At 50.0% G+C, this 19,830-nt stretch overlaps 1 protein-coding gene across 3 annotated transcripts; it reads right to left on the minus strand.

Moving 5' to 3' along the window:
* Positions 1–606: 606 nt before the first annotated feature.
* ACVR1C (activin A receptor type 1C) lies at positions 607–19,785 on the minus strand. Of its 3 annotated transcripts, XM_086616022.1 has the most exons (9): positions 19,708–19,785; positions 11,971–12,193; positions 4,080–4,319; positions 2,891–3,121; positions 2,494–2,661; positions 1,810–1,966; positions 1,446–1,570; positions 1,059–1,189; positions 607–732 (listed from the first exon to the last, which is right to left on the minus strand). In XM_086616022.1, exons 1-9 carry the CDS (start codon positions 19,783–19,785, stop codon positions 607–609), a joined length of 1,479 nt encoding a protein of 492 aa, XP_086472148.1. The 3 variants fall into 3 exon arrangements, with proteins under 3 accessions (XP_086472148.1, XP_009990375.1, XP_086472149.1); XM_009992073.2 differs by lacking the exons at positions 4,080–4,319; positions 19,708–19,785; XM_086616023.1 differs by lacking the exons at positions 2,891–3,121; positions 4,080–4,319; positions 19,708–19,785.
* Positions 19,786–19,830: the final 45 nt, after the last annotated feature.

The raw sequence follows: 19,830 nt of genomic DNA on the forward strand, positions 1-19,830 counted from the left end.
GACAATAAAAATAAAAGTTAACAAAAAACTGACTGATCTTTTGTTCCCAACATGCATGCTTAGTGGAGTTTTCATCTGTTTTTATTTGCTTAGGTAACGATAAATATAGCAGTTAAAAACAATTTTACTGACAGCCCCTTTTCAGATTCCAGTGTAAAAATATGTAAAAAGCTGGATAGAATTTGGTCTTGAGGATAAAACATGTGGTTTCTCTTGCAAACAGGCTGTAACCAACACCAGCTACTGCCGGTGTGTCTGGGGGTTGACTGGAATAAAAGTGCAACAGCGAAAGGCACCGTAACACTGCCACGGTGTTTGAAGCTCCTTTCTGCAACTAGCCTGGTGTCTAATTTACTTCAGAAAACCAAAGCAAGTCATTGACTTGCTGTAAAAAAAAAAAAAAAAACCAAACAAAAAAACAAATTATGAGTCAAAAGCTGCCCCTTCCAGTGGCCAAACATGAAGCTGGATGTCAGCGCTCTGGTTCGGGCACTGAAATACTGAACCACGTTACGTGAGGTAGACCGAAAACAAAAACAACATCACATGTTAAAAGGTGAACAGAAGAATTCCTTCCCCTCTCCCCTCCCGCTGCGGGGAGCTCCGTCAGGCTTTGGAGTCCTCCTGCGCGCAGAGCTGCGAAATGGTCTTCTTGACGCGCAGCGCGGTCAGGCGGGCGGCCCCGCTGGCGTGCCAGCACTCGCGCATCATCCGGCCCATCACCCGCAGCGCCTGCCAACCGCCAGGGAAAAGCACAGGTCAGGATAACACCGCCGCCTCCGGCTGCCGGCTTTCCAGTGCAACACTGGAAGACGACGCACAGCGCTCTCAAACGGTACCGCGACAGCACGACCGTAAGTTAAGACCCATATTGCAGGGAGCTCAGCGTTTGGCGCAGAGGCAGTTTTCTCTGCATTGATCCGGGAGCTGAAGAAGAGGCAGACAACTGAAATACATTTAAATTTAGGAGAGGCTGGACATCGAGTTCCCTTTGTCCCGCTGAAAAATTCCGTCTTAATTTAAATACACTTTGTAATAAACTGGAAAACTGCTTTTACCTCACAGCTTTGCCACTGGTTCGGAATATTTGGTCTGAGCTTCTGCTCACAAACCACCCTTCTCATATCTTCTATCGAAGGATCGGAAGGCACAACGTCATAGTAAGGCAACTGGTATTCCTCGGTGATTCCTAGGAAAGATTTAGTGTGTAGGTAACGCAAAATCCAAAGTAGTTGCTCCAGAATCAACTCTAACTGTTTTTACAGGCAATGAGAGAGAACAGAGGAATATCGGAATATCTGGGGCCGCCTTGAACAACTGCTCCACAACAGACTTCTACCACCACATACTGCCAAGATAATGGAGAGCGCAGGGGCAGGGACGTAGACCCTTTAATTGCTTTTGTTTTATTTAAAATAAAGCTGATCTGGATTGCAAAAGCTCACCTCCAACAGGGCACCGTCGGGCTATCTCCCAGTACACCAGCCCAAGGGAGTATATGTCTGCACGCTTGAAGGACTCGAAGACGCTCATGTTCATCACATCATCAAGTATCTCAGGAGCCATGTACCTGTGAAGGACACGGTGGTCAGGTTGCTCCAGGGAGTTCATACAAAAGACTGCCGCTGCGCTGCCACAAGCAGTCCCGGGCAGGGCTGGCAACCGCCTTCGGCACTGCCCACGGGGATGGAGGGTCTGGGTCTGCTGCCAGCGATCGGCAGAGAACAGCCACCGATGGGGGACAGGGCTGAGAGCAGCCGTCCCCGCGGGGCGAGCCAGGCTGGCGGCCACCAGCCCCCCCTCACCCACCTCCTGGTGCCCACCCTGGGGTTCTGGGGAATGTCGATGGTGTTCAGCACCGAGTCGTGCTTCACCGCCAGGCCCAGGTCCGCGATGGCGCAGCTTTCGTTCCTCTTCACGAGGATGTTTTTAGACTTCAGATCTCGGTGCGCGATCGCTGGCTTGCCTGTTCGCAGGGAGAGAAAGCGCCATCAGTTTTGATAACAACAGTATGAATTTTAATATAATGAGGAAGGAAGCAAAAACAGTTTTACTCAACTTTGTTACTACACCCCACAAAAAAACACTAAAGCCTGTTTTGTACTAAAGAAAGCTCTGCTAAATGCCATCAAATTAAAGAAAGACCTTGAGGGCATTTTTGTTCCAATATCTGTATTTCAAGAATAAAACACAAAAAAGAGAAACTGTAAGTTCACCCTCCAAATTAATTTAGCAAATCCTTCGCTAGCTCTCCCCTTTGGCACAGCTGCTCCCGTGGGCATCCACTTAGAGATATGGAAGGAGGCACAGACAGTGAAAGGGGGAAGATTACATCCCTATTCTGTTATACTGTGCCACTTACATCAATACTGGTTTTTGGAGTCTAACAGTTTGTAACATGCTTCACCGTGCCATGTAACCCATAAATGTGTCTGCAAACAACACTGAAGCTCCTTAGAATCCTGGAAGGACCAGCAGAAGGGAAGCACTCACCTTGCGTGCCGACGATCTCCATGTGGAGGTGTGCCAGGCCGCTGGCCACCGACAGCGCCAGCTTGACCATGCCCTCCACCGTCACCGTGCCTCTGTTCAGGTAGTCGAACAGGGACCCCTGCTCGTGGTACTCGGAGACAAGCCAGAGCTGAGTCCACGTCCCGTTATCTACTCGGAGGAAGCAGGATTATTCAGCTTTATTAAAAAACACTGGCCAGCAAAAGCCTTCCCCGTTTTGTGGCCAGCTCAGGCATGCAAACGACCAAGTTTGCTGGCCACCCTGCTGGGAAGGAGCTCGGGCAGCTGCGAGGTTCCAAGCAGTGCTTCAGATGGGAGCGGGGCAGCCAAAGCCATTCCGAGACAAACACGGGGGTTTGGCGCACGACTCGCAGCATACCCTTGTTATCGGCAGCAATGAAGCCCAGGATGTTCTCGTGTCTCAGCATAACCGTCTGATAGATTTCTGCCTCCCGAAACCAGGACCGTTCGTCTCTGGAGGAGAAGATTTTCACAGCTACATCTTCCCCGCACCATTTTCCTCGCCAGACTTCACCAAATCGGCCTTTTCCCACAATTTCCTGCAGGACAATAGTCCTCGCGATTGTTCTTTGCACAAGCAGAGGTAAACCTAGTTTAAAGGGAAGAGATGGGCATTTGTGATATAGTTCAGCAGTGATCTTTAAATCCCAAAGTTGGACATTTTCCAGTGAGTTCACAGAATCAACATGGAACGGTTTGGGTTGGAAGGGACCTCAAAGATCATCCAGTTCCAACCCCCCTGCCATGGGCAGGGACACCCTCCACTACACCGGGATGCTCAAAGCCCCATCCAACCTGGCCTTGAACAATTCCAGGGATGGGGCAGCCACAACTTCTCTGGGCAACCTGTTCCAGGGTTTTACCACCCTCACCATGAAAAATTTCTTCCATAGAAATCTCCCCTCTTTCAGTTTAAAGCCATCACCCCTTGTCCTATCACTTCATTCCCACCTCATTTTTGCTTTCTTTGATTTAACACACGTTCTCAATAGCAATGGAGGCGTCATACTAGATAAGATATCAGAAATGGGAAAAGTATTCAAAAGGTTGGTGTCCCGCTCAGAACACGGATTTGGAGTGATGCTATTTCAGCACTCCCACAAAACTTTCAGGAGTGGCATCCTGACTCATCCAGTTAAGGTCAGTACGTTTCATTATCAGCTGTGCCACACCAGCCAGCAACGTGTCATCTCACACGTGAGCCAGGCTTCTGATCAGCTTTTGAGCTCTTTCATTTGAACAAAGAATCAAACTTTTGTAGTTTGACAGAAAATGAGCAAACAAAGCCCTACTGCCGCTGGGAGGTGCGGCCAAGCACACCAGCACAAAACCTCCCTCGACACAAAACTTGTCACTGGTGCGAGAGCCTCTGAGCCCACCCCCCACCTGCACTCTGCCCGCCTGGCCACGTTCTCCGCTGCTGCACAAGCAAGGTGGCACCTTTGCCTTTGGTTTAAGCTTCAAGCAAATTTGCTCCCAAAGTCGGCAGCGAAGCAGCGGCAGCCGTGCCAGGGCAACGGGCAGGGCAGTGGGCAGCCCTCACCCACCCGAGCCGGAGCCAGAGGTCGTCATGTCGTAGATGAGATCCTTCAGCGTCTTCCCCGAGTTCACCAGGTTGCACTCGGAGAGGGGCTCCTCCACATTGGGCTGCTTCGCCCTGCCGCGGGCACAGCGCCGGCCCGGGCAGGCACACGCCGCCAGCACCGCTGCCAGGGAGAGGACACAGACCGGCACCACCACCGCCAGCACCACGGGTCCCGCGCCGGCTCTGCCAGGCGACTCCGATGCTTTTGGGAGACACAAGGGAGGGTGGGATGGAGGGAAAAAGATGGTAAGTGACAGGCTGTGGAGTGACATACAAAGATTTAATGATTTCCCAGAGTCCTGACCGGGACTGGCAGCAGCGAGACAGACCCTGTTTCTGGACGTTACGGAGTCTTCCCCACCACCACCTTTTTTGCAGTCCCTTGGGCTCAGGGCAGCACTGTGACCACTGCTGAACACCTCCATCTCAGACAGATCGCCCCACCAGCAGCTCCTCAAGGAAACACCAGTGGAGGCGTTTGGCAGCGCGTGGCTGGCGGCAGCACGGCTCAGGAACAGCCCCAGGAGAGCTCCTCAGCCACGCTGACACTCCACCCCTCCAGATCCCATCTGGTTGTATCTCTACTTATCTGTTACTACACCAACAGACCTCTCACAGCACAACACGTCCTGGCCACCAGCTTCTCTGACTGTCCCACTCCAGCCGCCAGCTTCTCCAGCTGTCCCACCCCACCTCTCTGTATCATCCACGACAACAAACACCTGAAGAACATCTCCTCGCAACTGTAGTTCCAAGAACCACAGCAGGACCCAACAGAGCACGCACAGTTTTGCTCTGTTGGCGTTGGCAAACTGCTGTTTGAGCTGACCCCCCACCTCCCCGCTGCCGAAGCTCAGAGACAGGAGCGGCGCGCTCCCTGCGGGACCCCGCGGCAGGGCAGCCCGGAGCACAGGGGCAGCCCAGATGGAACATGGGGCAGCCTGGAGCGCGGGGCCATGCCAGGACACCTGCCGTCCTGGCAGCCCAACCTGCGCTCCGCACGCAGACCATCTGCACTGAGCAAGAGATGCCTTGCCGGCTGTGCAACTGGTGAGCACTGCATCCATCCCACAAAGTTTGTGTATAAATTTCTCAGCACACTGTCCCTGCTGGAAACAAATCCTTGGAAAAAACGATTTCCTAACACTTAACATATACGGGAAAACAAAGTTCTAGTAAATGAGGCTTTAAAACGATTTCTAAGACAGAATGCTTTCAGAACTTGTGTTCATGAAACCATTTCACGAGGGTCAAGAAACGGGACTGTCCTAGATCATTTTCCTTTTTAAAACTGCAGGGGTAAAAAAAAATACCAAGAAGCTATAGGAACACATTATCAAGGTATTTATGTGCACACGTACACACACAAATCCCCTAGTGCCCCCAAAATCGTAAATAAGCAAAAACCAACCAACCAAAAAAAAATCCACAAACCAATCAACCAGCACAACTCCCCAAAAATAAAAGAAAACAGAAACACGACCCAAAAAACCCCTCACTGCTCAGGATCACACGTACCAAACAACAGATCTAAAGGCAACAGAAGATGTAAGAATCATGAACTCCACCCTGCAACGCCCACCCGGAGCCGTCGGAGAAATGAGAAAGCCCCTCTGTCCCTCCGGGCAAACGCTGAGCAACGCGTACGTGGTACGCTGGGTTCTGAGAGCAGCCTGGCTCCCAGCATTGCCCGTTCCTCTCCTCCAGTTCATGTGACAACAGAACCATTTCTTCCCCAAAGGACCTTGTCAAGCCACGCACTGCAGCATTCCCAAGTGCCAGGAGCAAAGCTGGCCGGGCAAAGTTAACTTGTTCCTTTTTCTTCTCTTCTTTACGTTTTAGCACTATGCACTGTAACTAAGAGAGAAAAGAAAATAAAACATTAACAACAGAAGGTCTCACGTCTACTTGCAGCACAATTCAAACTGGTCTGAAAACAGAGTTGTTACGTCTTGCCCACAGGCTTTTCCTTTCATAGACTTGGACAGGACACTCCGAGGACTATCTGGTAGGTTTGTAAGAGGATTGATGAGCAGAATTCCTCCTTACAAGGGCTGCTTGCTAACCGATCCACTGTGATTTCCCAAGCTGATTTAAATCCATGCCCACATGGCAGAGGTTTTCCCTGGAGCAGGTGTGACGCGTGGTCTGTACGCACCCTCGATCACACAAGCTTCGGTGCTGCCGGCGGGTGCGGCGCCCAGCAGAGCTGCTGCCACCACACGGCATGGCACGGTGAGCGGCACCGCGCACGGCACGTGCTGAAGGCTGCGGAGGAGGACTGCACGCTGCGCAGCGGGGTACGGAGCTGGAACAACGTGTCGGGGTGAGGAGCTGCCGCCTGGGTGTTCAAACACAGCACTTCCAGCACACTGCCCAAACCATGTCCTCGCCCGCGGACCTACGTGGATTCCTTGTCTATCGGCAGGGGCTGTTGAAGACGAAGGTGCACATGATACTTGCTATAAAACATCAGTTCTTTCCACCAACTGCTGAAATACAACGTAACATGAAACGAACAAAACTGGAAACTTTGTTGTTCTTCAGCCAGTGCAAACAGCATCAGAAGGAAAATGTTCAGGAAGCTCTGAACAGCAAAAACCGAACCAGTGGGAGAGGAGATGCAGAAGGGCGTCTGCGCAGACGGGCACACAGCCTCTGCGCCCTGAGCCGGAGCGGCGGTTTTCCCTGCTGCAAGCAGCAGCGACACATCGTGCTCCTGGGAGGTATTTGCTCCCAGCAGCACCTGATCCTGAGGCCCTGCAGAGCCCGTGGGTGCTTCACATGCTGAACATCAACGGGCAGAGAGTAGTGCTGCTGGTGGGATGCCCTTCGCCTGCGTCTCCCGCTCATGCCTGAGCCTCGCTGCGTGCCCACACCATCTTCTGCTGGAGAGTCCTTTCACTTCACCACCACGCGGTCCGCAGCCAGGTCACAGCCGTCCCTTCTCGCAGCGTACCCTCACTGCTGTCCTGCATCCCCCTCCCCGTCCTTCCTCCTCTTCCCTCTTTTTTCACAGGTCCCTCCATTCCAAAGCATCAGTCTTTCCAGAAGCAAACTGGTTAAAAATCTCCACTTCTGCTCTCTTTTTCAGTACTTTCAAGTCTGTTTCCTTGTAGTCTGGATGTTACAGGTGGCAAACCTGTACAGGCAAAAAAAAGAGTAACAGTTACTGTTGGCTTTCTTCTTATCCTAAAATTACGCACGTACCTATGTCTATGCATAAAACTTCCAGGGCTTTTTCACCTGCTTTGGAAGGGTTTTTAATATTAAAGCCATATTACTGTACGGGCTATGCCTACACTGCCTTGTCATACGCTCTGCAAACCCAGGCTCGGTTCCGAGATTTGCCGACAGAATTAAGTGAGGCAGCAACGCGGTTTAGACGTCTGGGACATGACAATTTGTAACTTGCAGCACACTGTTTGTACGTTGCAAACCAGTGAAACAGGTTTTATAGCAGAATTTTAAGGGGCTCATAAAAAATCCTCAGTATATCTTTAAAAAAAAAAAAAGCAGCAAAACCATTTTCATCAGAAAAAATGTCGTGAATTTTAACAGAAAAGTGATCTGACACGTTTTCACTGAAGATGCACGAGCACAGTTCGTATCATTAAAGCACTGCGGTGCAGGCTTTGTGAGAGAACTGCACCAGAACTTCATTTTTAGAGCTATCTCCCTCCCACATGGCGTTTGGGGAGCCAGGCAAGCAGCGGGGCGGGCAGGAGAAGCAGCAGGTGTAGCGGGGACACAGTGAGCACGGCAGGCCAGCAAGATCGTTTTGCCACTCTGAGGAATGGAGCAGGAGAAACCTCGGCTGGCGCAGGAGGAGGGAGGAGGGAGCACAGAGACACAGACACTCACGGCCATTCCGGGGCTGCAGAGCGAGAGGTCAGGGCACAGCAGCAGCAAAACTGGAAGAGTTCTCACATCCACTCAGGAGGGTGACATTTGGCATCAGGAATACAGACAGACACCAGCTTAAGGACTTAGGCAGTGACAGTTGCTCAGAATAAAATCAGGTTCAGTGATGCTTACAGGTCTCCTCCAAGATGCTGCTAAGTCGAGAGAGCTCAAGTGCAGAAGGCAAATTAGCAGTGAGATTGGAAGCTGAGGTGTCCAGGCCAGTTTGCACGTGGTCTCCACTGAGTTCCTGGGAAACGAAGGGATCCTGACTGTCTGGAGAAGATTCTTGGAAGGAGTCAACCAGAAACCTCCTCTGTCATCCTTTAGTCTACTGGCTGTACCAAAGACAAAGTGCGGATCACGGCTGGTGGCAGCTACTCCAACCCTCTCCAGTTCTTCATACAGCACACGTGGGGGACTTGGGAAGTACCAGCGCTGCGGCTCCTGCTTTGCAGTTGGTCATAGACCATCTTCAGTCCCGACCCCTTGCAGCACAGTGTCCTGCAGCCAGCACCACAGCCGTGCCCGTTTCTGGGCTTGCAGATCATGACCCCATGGGGATCCCTGGGGCTTCTCACAGCACAAACCACGAACAGGAGGAGTGACAAACGGCACAAGAGCAAAATACACAACACACAGGATACAACAGTGATTAAAGGCAACATCACCAGATAAGTGTGGTAATGTTTACAGCAGTTGTGCAATGTTAAACTCTCTGTGAAACAAGAAAAATCCCTCATGACTACCTAAAACCATCAAATCAACACCATTAATCATAACATTTTGCAATCTGATTTCAAATGTACCATTCAATGACTTACTAACCAACAATAGAAGCTGAAGACATGTTGGCATGTATGAAACAAAAATAGCACATCTGGCAATATTTAGCAATTTCACAATATGGTGTCATTATATTCCAAGTTGTGTAAACAAGAGCAATTTTAGACTACAAAAAAAAAAGGAAATATTTTTTTCCCCTCCAATGGAACGAGTACACAATTTGTACTCAAGTTAAGTTTCTCCAGCTTTCACTCTGACTACAGACCCCATCATCCCTTTCAGGACATCAGAAATCATCTGGAAAAGGTCTGCTTAAAGATCCAGAAGTTCAAGCAAATCCATCAGGGATACAGCTACAAGATAAACAGACGCATTCTATTTTCCCCCTCCCCTGTCCGCAGCCCTGCCTTCTCTTCGCATGGCAGTACTGTTACCAATCCCTCCAGAGAACACGAACCTGGGATGGCCAAGATGGAGAAAAGCATGTGAAATATTTGCAGGATGAGACATCCCCAGAGCAGCTGTGACAGGCTGGAGCTCTGCCCACAGGGGTTTTGTGGGGGAGAACCTCAGGAGATGGGTCCAATGGGGGAATTATCCCAGGAACCACACCAGTGGTGCGGCACTGAGCTGCACTGACATGAAGAGGAAAGAGGTTGAGTGCATCTCATGGAGCTACTTCAGTCTCTGAGCAGCTCTGCACCACTGCAGCCCAAGCTGGCAGCCCACGTCCTGGGTCACGGACAGCTCACCTCCCGGCCGCGTGCCGCGAGGGAGCACAGCGAGTCCCGGCCATGCGGACCCCAGTCTTGCCCGCGCTCAGCAGTGGGAACAGAAACCTGCACAAACCAGTGAGATAATGGACTAATGACTAATCCTGGAACGGCCTCCATGTTCCATCGGACCAGCCGACGGCTCCAGGGCTGGCCACCCGCTACGGTGCCTCTGCCTTGTGCTGCTTGCCCTCAGCCAGAGACGAACCCAAGATCCAGATCTGGATTTTGGAGCGCCACGTAAGACTGGAAGTGAAAGAAGAAAAAAGGCAAGCTGAGCAAGGAGATGCCTAAAAACTTGCTTTGGAAACCGCGATTTCCCAAGCACAGGGATGCACCTACAAAGGCAGCTGAGGCAACGGCACCCAAACGGGTGCCCAAACATTCCCCCAAATGTTTAGAGCAAAGGGCTCAGGCTAAAAATTAAGTAATTTTCTCTGGTACTGAAACACGAAACCAGAGGTTTTGCAACTACCAGTTCAAGCACCAGTACGACAGATATGCCTCCACCGCTCCTCTACAAAGAGCGGTTTTCTCCCAAGATTCCAGCATCCCAACTTGAAAAGAAAAAAAAAAAAGGCATGGTATTGTATTTCTACGTTTCTAGAGCATGACTGCCATCAGTATCTCCCTTCTATTGCCAACAAAAAGAAAAATACTTAAATAATCCTTATTCCTGCCCCACATAACAGGTGAGATCAGGTATCGGGGTTCAGACCTCCCAGCTGTCAGGATTCTACCTAGGCTGGCTCCTCTGGAGAGGCTGCTGGGAACAGACTTTCCTCCAGCAGCATCCAGCATCCCCCTGTCCACACCAGGAGACGACGGTCACCAAGGTGACCGCAGCACATCCCCCGTGGTCTAGCCCCCTCCATCTTATATGACATAGCAAGTGCTCCCAGTTACAGCCTTTTAAATTCCATTAAGGACTATACAACAGCAGCTTAAGTGCAAGTTATCATTGTAAATTATGTATTAATCTGCATCTTTCTTACCTGTAACATCTGTCACCAGTATCAGTACATAAAAGGTATCATCTGATTAAGTAGTGCATTTTACAGCTTTTTCAGAAAAAGCCTGGATTAAACACAAATCTTGGAAAGAAGGGCCAAATAATTAAAAATAGTATAAATATTTAATTTTAACAAGCACTGAATCAACTTCATTACGCAATTTTGAGTTTGGCAGGCTCAAGTTCTGCCCCAGCTGTGCAATACACAGAGCTCCTGGAAGTGCAAATCTTTCTCCCCCCTGTAATTGGGACCAGGAATCTCACACCTTCTCAGCCGGGCTGGACAAGAATCAATGATACCGATCTGACACCTGCGAAAAGCTGCCTCACGAGCTGCTAAAACAAACTGCAGAACCCCAAAGTTCAAGGCAGACTAACGAGACTGCTGAAACAGCATCAGCCAAAGACATCACCCAGCAATGACTTGGTGTCCTTCACCCCTCACCCCCCAGCAGGAGACCCTACGTGCCATATGACCCATATCCACAGAGAGGACACATCTGCCCTCCTGACCACAACGGAGCCACTGCAAACCCCTTGCTGGTGCCAACAAACTGCGGCAATTGCTCATCAATCCAGATCACAAAGACATGGCACTTGGTGACACAGACTCCCAACACAAAATGAGGGGATCAGCTCCTCATGTGCCAGGGAGCGCCCCGTCATGGGTCACACCTCATCGCCAACCCAGACACTTGTCTGTCCGAAAACACGGGGTGGTGTTTCCCAAATACAATTCAGAGTCAGCACCTACATCTAACCACTTTCTTTCCAAACCTCTCTAGTCTGAACTCCTACCCGAGCCATCTAAAGCAGGTCTGTTTAACTGTGTGCAGAGATGTTTGTAAAACTTCCGTAAAACTTCAGAGAGTGCAAGGTCTTTGTTGTTTCCTTGGGATGCACCAGTTAACAGCTCTCAGCTTCTCACAATTCCTAATTCACAGCTGCTACACATTGCTCATCCATGCCCCATGGAAAGTCCTCAGTACATCAGATACCACCTTCCTAACATCTAGACTAATGCCAATTCAAATCACAAACTCCCTGAAGATATTCCAGCCCATAAAACCTGTGCAGTTACAAGCCTGTTTCCTTCAGACACTTCCTTTTCATCTTCAAGGCTAATGCCTCATGGGATCTCGAAGACAGCATTTGGAGTACCTTTAGGAGATACAAGAAACTCACTTTTCCCCAAATAGAGCTGCAGTTTAGATGTTCCTGTCTGAAACAAGTCAGGAAAAAAATAGCTACGGTTTTACAGACAGCCTTTAGAATCCCCCCCAGCTGGCTCTCACGTCATGCCCTCCGCACGGTACTGCTGCGCTGCCCAGCTGCCACACCAGCCTTTGAACAGCACCTCACGCTCACACAGCGCTTACCCACAGGCAGGCGGAGGGTGATGTTGTTGCAGAAGTCGGTGTAGCAGCACTCGGTCTTGGTGATGTTCTTGGAACTGTGGCAGAAGACCTGCGCGTTCAGCTCCGGGAGGGAGACGCAGGACTTGACCACCTCCTCCCGCCCGTTGGTCAGCATGACCGAGGCCCAGCAGGCACCCTCCGTCTGGCAGGTGAAGTTGGTGTGCTCGCACAGCTGGCACACGCACTTGAGACCTGAAAAAGAGGTTTCCAGCTTTCACGAGAAGAACTTGGGAAGACAGACCCTCACAGCAACCATGCCAGGTGGTCTTGCCAGCCGGCCAAGGCTAGCCCCTTCACCACAAGCACCCCGTGCCAGAGCCATTCCCTATACCAGCGAACAGGCTCTTGGACTGCAGGAGGAAGCCAGTCCCAGAAGGTCCCCAACACCCACAGACGACAAGCTTTTAAACCAGGTGGTCCTTAGTCACAGGAAAGAGTACAGCATCTATCTCGCGTGGCACAGAAGTCTGACCACCCCAAGAAGAAGTTTCCATGAAAGCTGCCTTTTGCCTGGGCGGGGAGACAGGTTCAAGTCCTCAGGTTTGTGTTCTCAGCTCCCACGGACTCGATCGCCACCTTCAGACAACGCTCAGGACAAACAGATGGGCACGTGCTCCATCTCGAGATGTCTATTTAGACACAGCTATGTTCATGACGTACTGAATTTCAAATAATATCAACAGCTGCCGTTTGGGCAGCTGTGCTGAATTCCCAAAACCTGGCCATCCCGCACCTGTGCCAGCCATTCCCCCCCACACTGGCAATCCACATGCTTTGCCAGAGCCAACTGGGTTAGAGCAACGAGTCTGTGGAATCGCCAAGATGCAAAGTCCCGGCACGCTCCACCCAACACCCTACGGACAGGGACGGGCAGTAACTCCTGGCTTTTCCTCCCATGTCTTCTGAGATGATGCACCTTTTTCAGGCACACAAACAGCTGCCCAGTTTCTTTTGGTGCAACTTTGTATGTTTTTAACCATATCTTCCGGTTTTACCAAATCTAGTAGAAACACATTTAGTAACTATTATATTTTTCAGGCTTTATTGACTCTTCCTTGGAAGAAGAGGAGGAAACCAAAGCCACATCATCTCAGTGAAACACCAGATGCCAACAATACGTTTTTTTTGCCTTCCTTGTTTTCTTCACCTGCTTCATAACAAACAATTTTTGCTTGATTCACGTCACGTTTAGCAGCCCACGTTAGCAGTGATGCAATAACCAAGACATCTTAACCTCAGGCTGAAAGCAATTTCTACAGGAAACACTTCCTTAACTGCACTTTATATGATTGTTTCTGTAAAAAAAACTTTATTTTAGAGTACAAAGACTTGATCTCTTCAACTTTTGACTCAAATAGTTCTTATCCCACCACAGGGTCCCCAAAATGCATTCTGTACACTTTCCCAGGTCAGTTATAACTCTGCAAGATTGAACGTTGCTCTACTTATGGAAGCCAGGGTATACAAAAAAAAAAAGCAAAAAGTAATTTTATCCATAAACCCATACTGTTCTTTGGGAATAAGGGAGAGTAGCTGTTTCTTTTACTTAAAGATAATAGACATCTAAAAAGTAAAATCATGAGATGACTAGGATGGCCACCAGGAAGAGAAGAGCCTTCTTCCCACCGCTAGCTACCCCGACAAGCCAGCGTGCTCCAATAGCTGCCGCATTTCTCTCTCCAGTGCCTTTCCTTGATCAATCCAGGACCCAAACCAACCATTTATCGTGCCCCACATCCGCAGCCGAGGAGGGAGCTGCAGTGACCGACGGCCGCGGCAGCACGCGCCACGTGGCAGGGGCAGCAGGGACTCATCTCAAACGGAGCCTCCGGAGGAGCGGAGAAGTCCTGACAGACGTCAGCGCGAATCTCATTTCTGTTTCTCTGACACTATTTGTTTTCTTTACAGCAATCTTCATCCTGTGCTACCCTTCTGATAGAACAGCTTGTAGTGTTTATCTCCAGCTCAGGCCCGCAACAAACTTCCCTGGCACCATATGTTCGTGTTTATCCTGGATGCAGGGCACGCTAGGAGCCACATCGCTGTCTGTCTGCTCCGGCTTTCTCTTGGTACGGCGAGCGAGCACAATCAATAACCCAGCAACAGAACAGGTGAATCTCTTCCTTAAAGACATTACCGTGGCCCTAGAAGAGATGCCAGGAGCAAGACTCATCAGATCCAAATAAATAAGAGATCCAGCAGAACACAACTAGACACATCATCACCAATACTGCAAAATAAAAGCATTACTTGAGGAAATGAATATAAGACTGTCTCAAGTGTCTTCAATGTTTCAGACACGTCATTGTGGTGTCTTTCTCCCCCTTCTCATGGCCTAAAAATAAAGCGGGAAATGGTCTTTACGACGTCATCTGCAGTAGATAACTGACAGTTCTATCCATATCCTGGTATTTTGCAGATTGCTTGAGAGAGGAGCTGATCAAAACTGTCACTGCAAGTCCTGACCAGCAACAAGGATACTCCTCCGAGCACCGCAGACACAGGCTGAGAAAAGGGTGGCTAAGGGGCTCTGTGACCTCCCTTTGACCAAGCTCAGACAGTCACTTACCTATATCCAGAAGGAAAGGGGCCTTGCACCACCTCGAGCCTACCTGTGACCAGAGTTGGCTGGAAGTCGTGCTGGCAGACGAGTCTGACAGTCAGCTCGTTTGGCAGGGAAAGCAAGGGGTGCCACCACCTGGAGATAGGTGTTTTCTACTGCTGTATTCACGGAGTGTTTCACTCTGCTGGATGTCCTTTTTAGTTTCTACATCACTGACAGCAAGATTCTAACCCCATTTTTCCTTTTAGTTCTGAGCATTTTGCTTGAAACTGGCTTGTCCAATCTACTGGCCACAACCAAAAGCTCACAGACCTATGGAAATCAGCTCTGTTCCCCAGAGTTGTTTCTGTGAGAAGCCATTACACAAAGAAGAACAAAAAGAAATAAAATTTTGGTCAAAATTCTCAATACAACCCAACCATATTATTGTTGCTTCTGAAAGCGAACACATTCAGCCACCCAATGACAAGCTGGGAGGAGCAGGGACAGAGCATGTTGAGCTGAACACTTCCAGAGAATTTTCATGCCCACTGGAGACTAAAAAGTCCTGGAGACCAAGATGGCTCATTCCCTCTTCTCCTCTGGCAATACTGAGCTCACCAAAGTCATATGAGATAGGCACACAGACTGTATGTGATAGGAACACTGCATTCAGTTTGGAAGAAGCAGAAGAGCACAGGAAGAAAACTTGTCCACACTCAAAAACATTACATCCTAAAAAACTTTTTAATGTATGTTTGTCCTACCACACTTGGTTATTGCCTTTTTAATAACTTCTTTTAAAAAAGCCGAGAACCACTGCCCCAGCTGGTACAAAGCCTTCACCCTATGCTTCTCAACTCAACTCCTTCCAGCTGTCCTACTCTGGTCCTGACTCTGACCCCATCCTAGTTCCCATCCCCCCATCGTTAGGCAGCTCCAGACTCTCAGGGCCACCTAATTCCCGGAGCTCTCCCCAGGAGCACCCCCAGCTCCCCTCTGCTGCCCACCTCTGCTCCTCCCAAGGCAGCTCACACTCACTACTTACACTGTGCCAGTTCCCAAAGCCTCACTGACACATCCTCCCAGCCAACACGTCTCCTCCCTCACCCCCTCCCGGTTCCTGCTTTACTCCCCTGCTCTCTGCCCCACTTTCTTTCCCATGGGGTCGCCAGCTCAGCATTAGCCCCCACAGCCTCTCCGTCCTGGCTCCATCAGACTCTTCCCCATCGGTCAGCTAAGGCTTCATCCTCTCCCTGCTCGGTGGCAGTGGTCAGTGCCAGGGCAGGGGAAGTACCGTGCTGGCAGCCCCAGGGAGAGGCTTCTCTGCTCTCTGTTACTTCCGTCAGCCCTGTGCTAGCCTGCATCGGAGATCAGCTGCTCCAGCCAAGTCTTCCTAAACTGAGACTGTCTAAGCTGAAACAAATTTGGGCTGTCAGGTGATGCACGGTGGAAATAATAGAAATATAGAATGGTTTGGGTTCAAAGGGACCTTCAAGACCACCTAGTTCCAACCCCCTGCCATGGGCAGGGACACCCTCCACTACACCAGGTTGCTCAAAGCCCCATCCAACCCCGCCTTGAACACCTCCAGGGATGGGGCAACCACAATTTCTCTGGGCAACCTGTGCCAGTGCCTCACCACCCTCAGACAGAAGGGTGAAATCTAATGGATAATGCTGTGAGATCTGGGAATAACACACTGGTTGGCAAGAATGAAGGCTTGACACATCTCTGCTGCTAACAAGAATCAAAGGGGTCTTACCAAGAGGTGAAATCTGCACTCTCTCCCCCTTCAGCCTCGTATTTCAGCTTTTCCTAGCGTTATGTCTTCTGCCACTGCTCAACCAAGGTTAAATGCTGCCAAATTTCAAGCCCTTATGCAGGAAAAAAACTCCAGAAAAACAGCATGGCCAAATCTATTCCAAGATAAGGTCAGAGTTTGAGTTGTGGGCAAGACAAGACTCTCTCTTCCCAGAAGACTTATGCAGACCACTTTTAAATATAATTCTGCAAAATCAGAAGCCCAAGGTTCCCCAGATACCTGCCTGTGCTACTGTCTAATTTCTCATTTAGAAAAAAGGATAGAAAATTCAACAGATACAAATACCTGACCTTGTTTCCAAGAGCAGTTATGTACATCAAGAATCTTTTGTTAAAAGAGCAGAAAGATGATCTTAAAATATAACCACAGAAGTATAATTTTCCTGCACCTGTGCTATTTCAGCTGCCTCACCTCAGTGGAATCAGGAGAAGAGGATCCTGGGCCCTTGTGAACACACCCTTGGGAAGCTCTGCACCTCTCCTGCTCCCAGTCCCACTGAACGAGGGGACAGGACAAACCCCATCAGCTCTCACCCAGTGTCACATCCCTGTCCTGTGCCATGTGTGTAGCTTCTCACAGACATTGGTACAGCCACCTGAACACTGTCGAGCCTGAACCATCCTCCCCGCCGACAGCCTCCGGGACATGGCACTTGCCAGAATTTGCAACTTATCCGTGCTGCTCCACTAGACACATCCCAGTGCTGCTCCAGTTTCCTCATTACTTCCTCTATTATCCTTTTCTTTTTACAGAAAAAGTGACCATATCCAGTTCTACAACCTGACAACGCCTTTCAAGCTTTCACACTACACATCTGCACAGTTTCTGCTCTGATGTGACTCCACTGCTGCCCCAGAGAAGCTGGCAAGATGTTCCCCCCAGTTTACAGACCAGAGAGATAACAGCGCGATGACGAACGTCTCTCCCGGTGCTCAAGCCAACACCACCTTGGAACCACGCTTCCCCTTCCAGGTAGCCATTCTATAGCACCAAGTAAGAGGAAGAATTTGCGAATATTGACTGCAATTCTGCAAGTCCCTACATGCAGCAAGAAATGCTCGTTCCCTCCCTGGGGAAGGCACACTGTGCTTCTCCAGCTCTGTTCCTGGGACAGTCCCAGCAACGTCAGCAGCCACGCACTGCCAGGGCCGGGGAAAGTCCACCACCGTGGAAACCAGAGAAGAGGAATAAGGCGACTGTGAAGGAGTTAAAGAGAAAAGGATCAAAGAGGCAGGAGGAAAACGTGCTCCCAAAGTTCCCAAAGAAGGCACTCTCTAATCCAGTAACGAACACGACTCCTTTATTTACTCAAGCACAACATTCCCTTAAAACACAGCATTCTCTGGTTGAGAAACCAGGAGAAAGTGAACAACTGAAATCCACCATGGCCTCGGAGAGCTATGTGAGGCATCCAGAGTCGGCTACCAAAGGTTACCAGTTCTCTGAGCACGTCCTTCTCCAGTAGGCATTAACAAATTTGTTCTGAATCTCCCAAAAGCGCCGCACCCCCGTAAGGCTCACGGGCGCGTGGTCCTGCCGCGACCGGCTGCACAGCCCAGGGCAGGACTGGGACCAGAGCAGGAAGGGACGTGCCATGGGGTCCCTTCAGCAGGGACCGCAGTCGCACGGACACGCTGCACGGCAGCGGTGCGCGGTCCCTCTGGTCTGCCAGAGAGCAGCGGGCGCTTGTCATGACCCACGTGAACAGGAGGAACTAACAGCTGACCGAGGTGACCGGGAAGTTGATTCACAAATTGTCAGACACACAAGGAAAGCAGCTTTTAGATAGAGAGACCACAAAGAACAGGTCTTCCCTGGTTTTAGTATTTTTAAGTCATAAGTATTTTCCAAGGATTTTTTTTTCTTCTGTTACTGCAATAGGAGTTGAGGTTCTGCACCAGGTTCTTGGATGAGACCCGCTATGAATCAAGGACAGAATGACTCGCTTTTCGGAGCAGAAAATAACCTGCATGATTTGCATAAAAAGCAACTTTTTTCTTTTTAGTTTTCCATGGAACCATAAGAAAACACACAATACAGGCAAACACGCTGTGCAATTAACTTATGCGGCAGGACGAACCGAACCAGCATCCAACTCACAACAAATCAACGCAAAGATGCGCAACAGAAGATTTTTTTTTTTTCATACTTCCACATCAGTTTTTCCTCAAATGTCAGCTTCAAATACATGAATCACTAGATAACTAAGGAACAAGAATGATACTACATGTGAACAACAGACGGAAGAATATGAGTTTAGACACCGCTTAACGAAAGCAGCTAGTAATTAAAACAAGCAGGTAGACACAGTGCAGCCTCAAAAGTTAAACGGAAAGAATCGAGCATATAATTGGCATAAAATGACTAAAACTGCGGGACTAAACGAATAAACTAAAAACTACAGGGGAAAAAAGCCCAGACTTGCTATCTCTTATGAACCACACAATGTTCTACACTTGGACACAGGCTTTTTACTATACAGATTAACAAAGCATTAATCTCCCATTAAGTCAGAATCCAACACCACCCACAACAGTTAGCAGTTTCTTCTTGTGACTACAGGGAAGTAGAGCATTTCAAAATTAAATTGGAAAGCAAATATCTTAAGTGGCCTTACAGCAATTAATTGTCTCTAACCTCGATGGGAAGGAAGGCTGAATATCCAGGATGTTTCCATTCTCGATCGGTCTGTACAGTGCTGTACTGCGCCCTTCTAGATATACTTCCAGTTTACTCCCAAATCAAGAGACGCAGGGTTGGCGCGAGCGCAGGCGCTTGCCCGGGTCCCTGCCTGGGGCACGGACTCCAGGGTGAGGACGCAGTTGCCTCCGGGCCACCTTGCACGGGACGAGGCATCACAGCTCCGCAGGACACGCGCACAGACCTGAGACACCGGCCGGCCGGTCTGCCTCGCTCCCAGGAGGGTGCCAGGTGGAGAAAGCTTCGCTGTTGTGAAAAGGGCTCAAAGGAGACCCCAGGAACTACAGACTGGCTGCCTCCTGTCACTCAGTCACGTTGCTCATGATGGAGCTGGAACCGAGAGCGGGGCAGGCGCTGGCGAAGGTGCCGCAGGGTCGGTGCGGCTCCGGCACAGCCCCCCGGCAGGCGCGCTCCGACCGACCCCACGACTGCTGGTGAGTGACTGCGGCAAGGAAACGTCGCTGCCGCGAGCCAGAGCTGCTGCAGTCTGAGCCAGAGGTCAGTCCGTTTGTCTGGCAGCAGCCGAGATAAAAGGCAGGGGGAAACCATCAGCTTTTGGAGCGAGAGGGTGTTATCTGCAGAGTCGCGCAGAAACGCGTGTTGTGTGCTCCAGTGATCTGGGAAAGGGAACTGATAATACAGCAACAAGGTCTGCTGAAGACAGAAGAAGCAGGGCTGACTTCAGAGCATCGCAAAGGAAACTGGCCATGCTGAGGGGTCAAAAGCCAGAGGAGAGTAAAATCATACAGGAGAA

The sequence above is a fragment of the Tauraco erythrolophus genome, chromosome 8 (genome assembly GCF_009769465.1).
Source record: "Tauraco erythrolophus isolate bTauEry1 chromosome 8, bTauEry1.pri, whole genome shotgun sequence".
NCBI classification, from domain to species: Eukaryota; Metazoa; Chordata; class Aves; order Musophagiformes; family Musophagidae; genus Tauraco; species Tauraco erythrolophus.

Coding starts and splice junctions, on each gene's coding strand:
- ACVR1C (XM_086616022.1), bottom strand. CDS start 19,785: ATGGCCAGTTTCCTTTGCGATGCTCTGAAGTCAGCCCTGCTTCTTCTG. Junction 12,194..19,707: donor ACCTTGTTGCTGTATTATCA/GTTCCCTTTCCC, acceptor TCAGGTCTCAAG/TGCGTGTGCCAGCTGTGCGA. Junction 2,662..2,890: donor CATTGCTGCCGATAACAAGG/GTATGCTGCGAG, acceptor TCCTCCGAGTAG/ATAACGGGACGTGGACTCAG.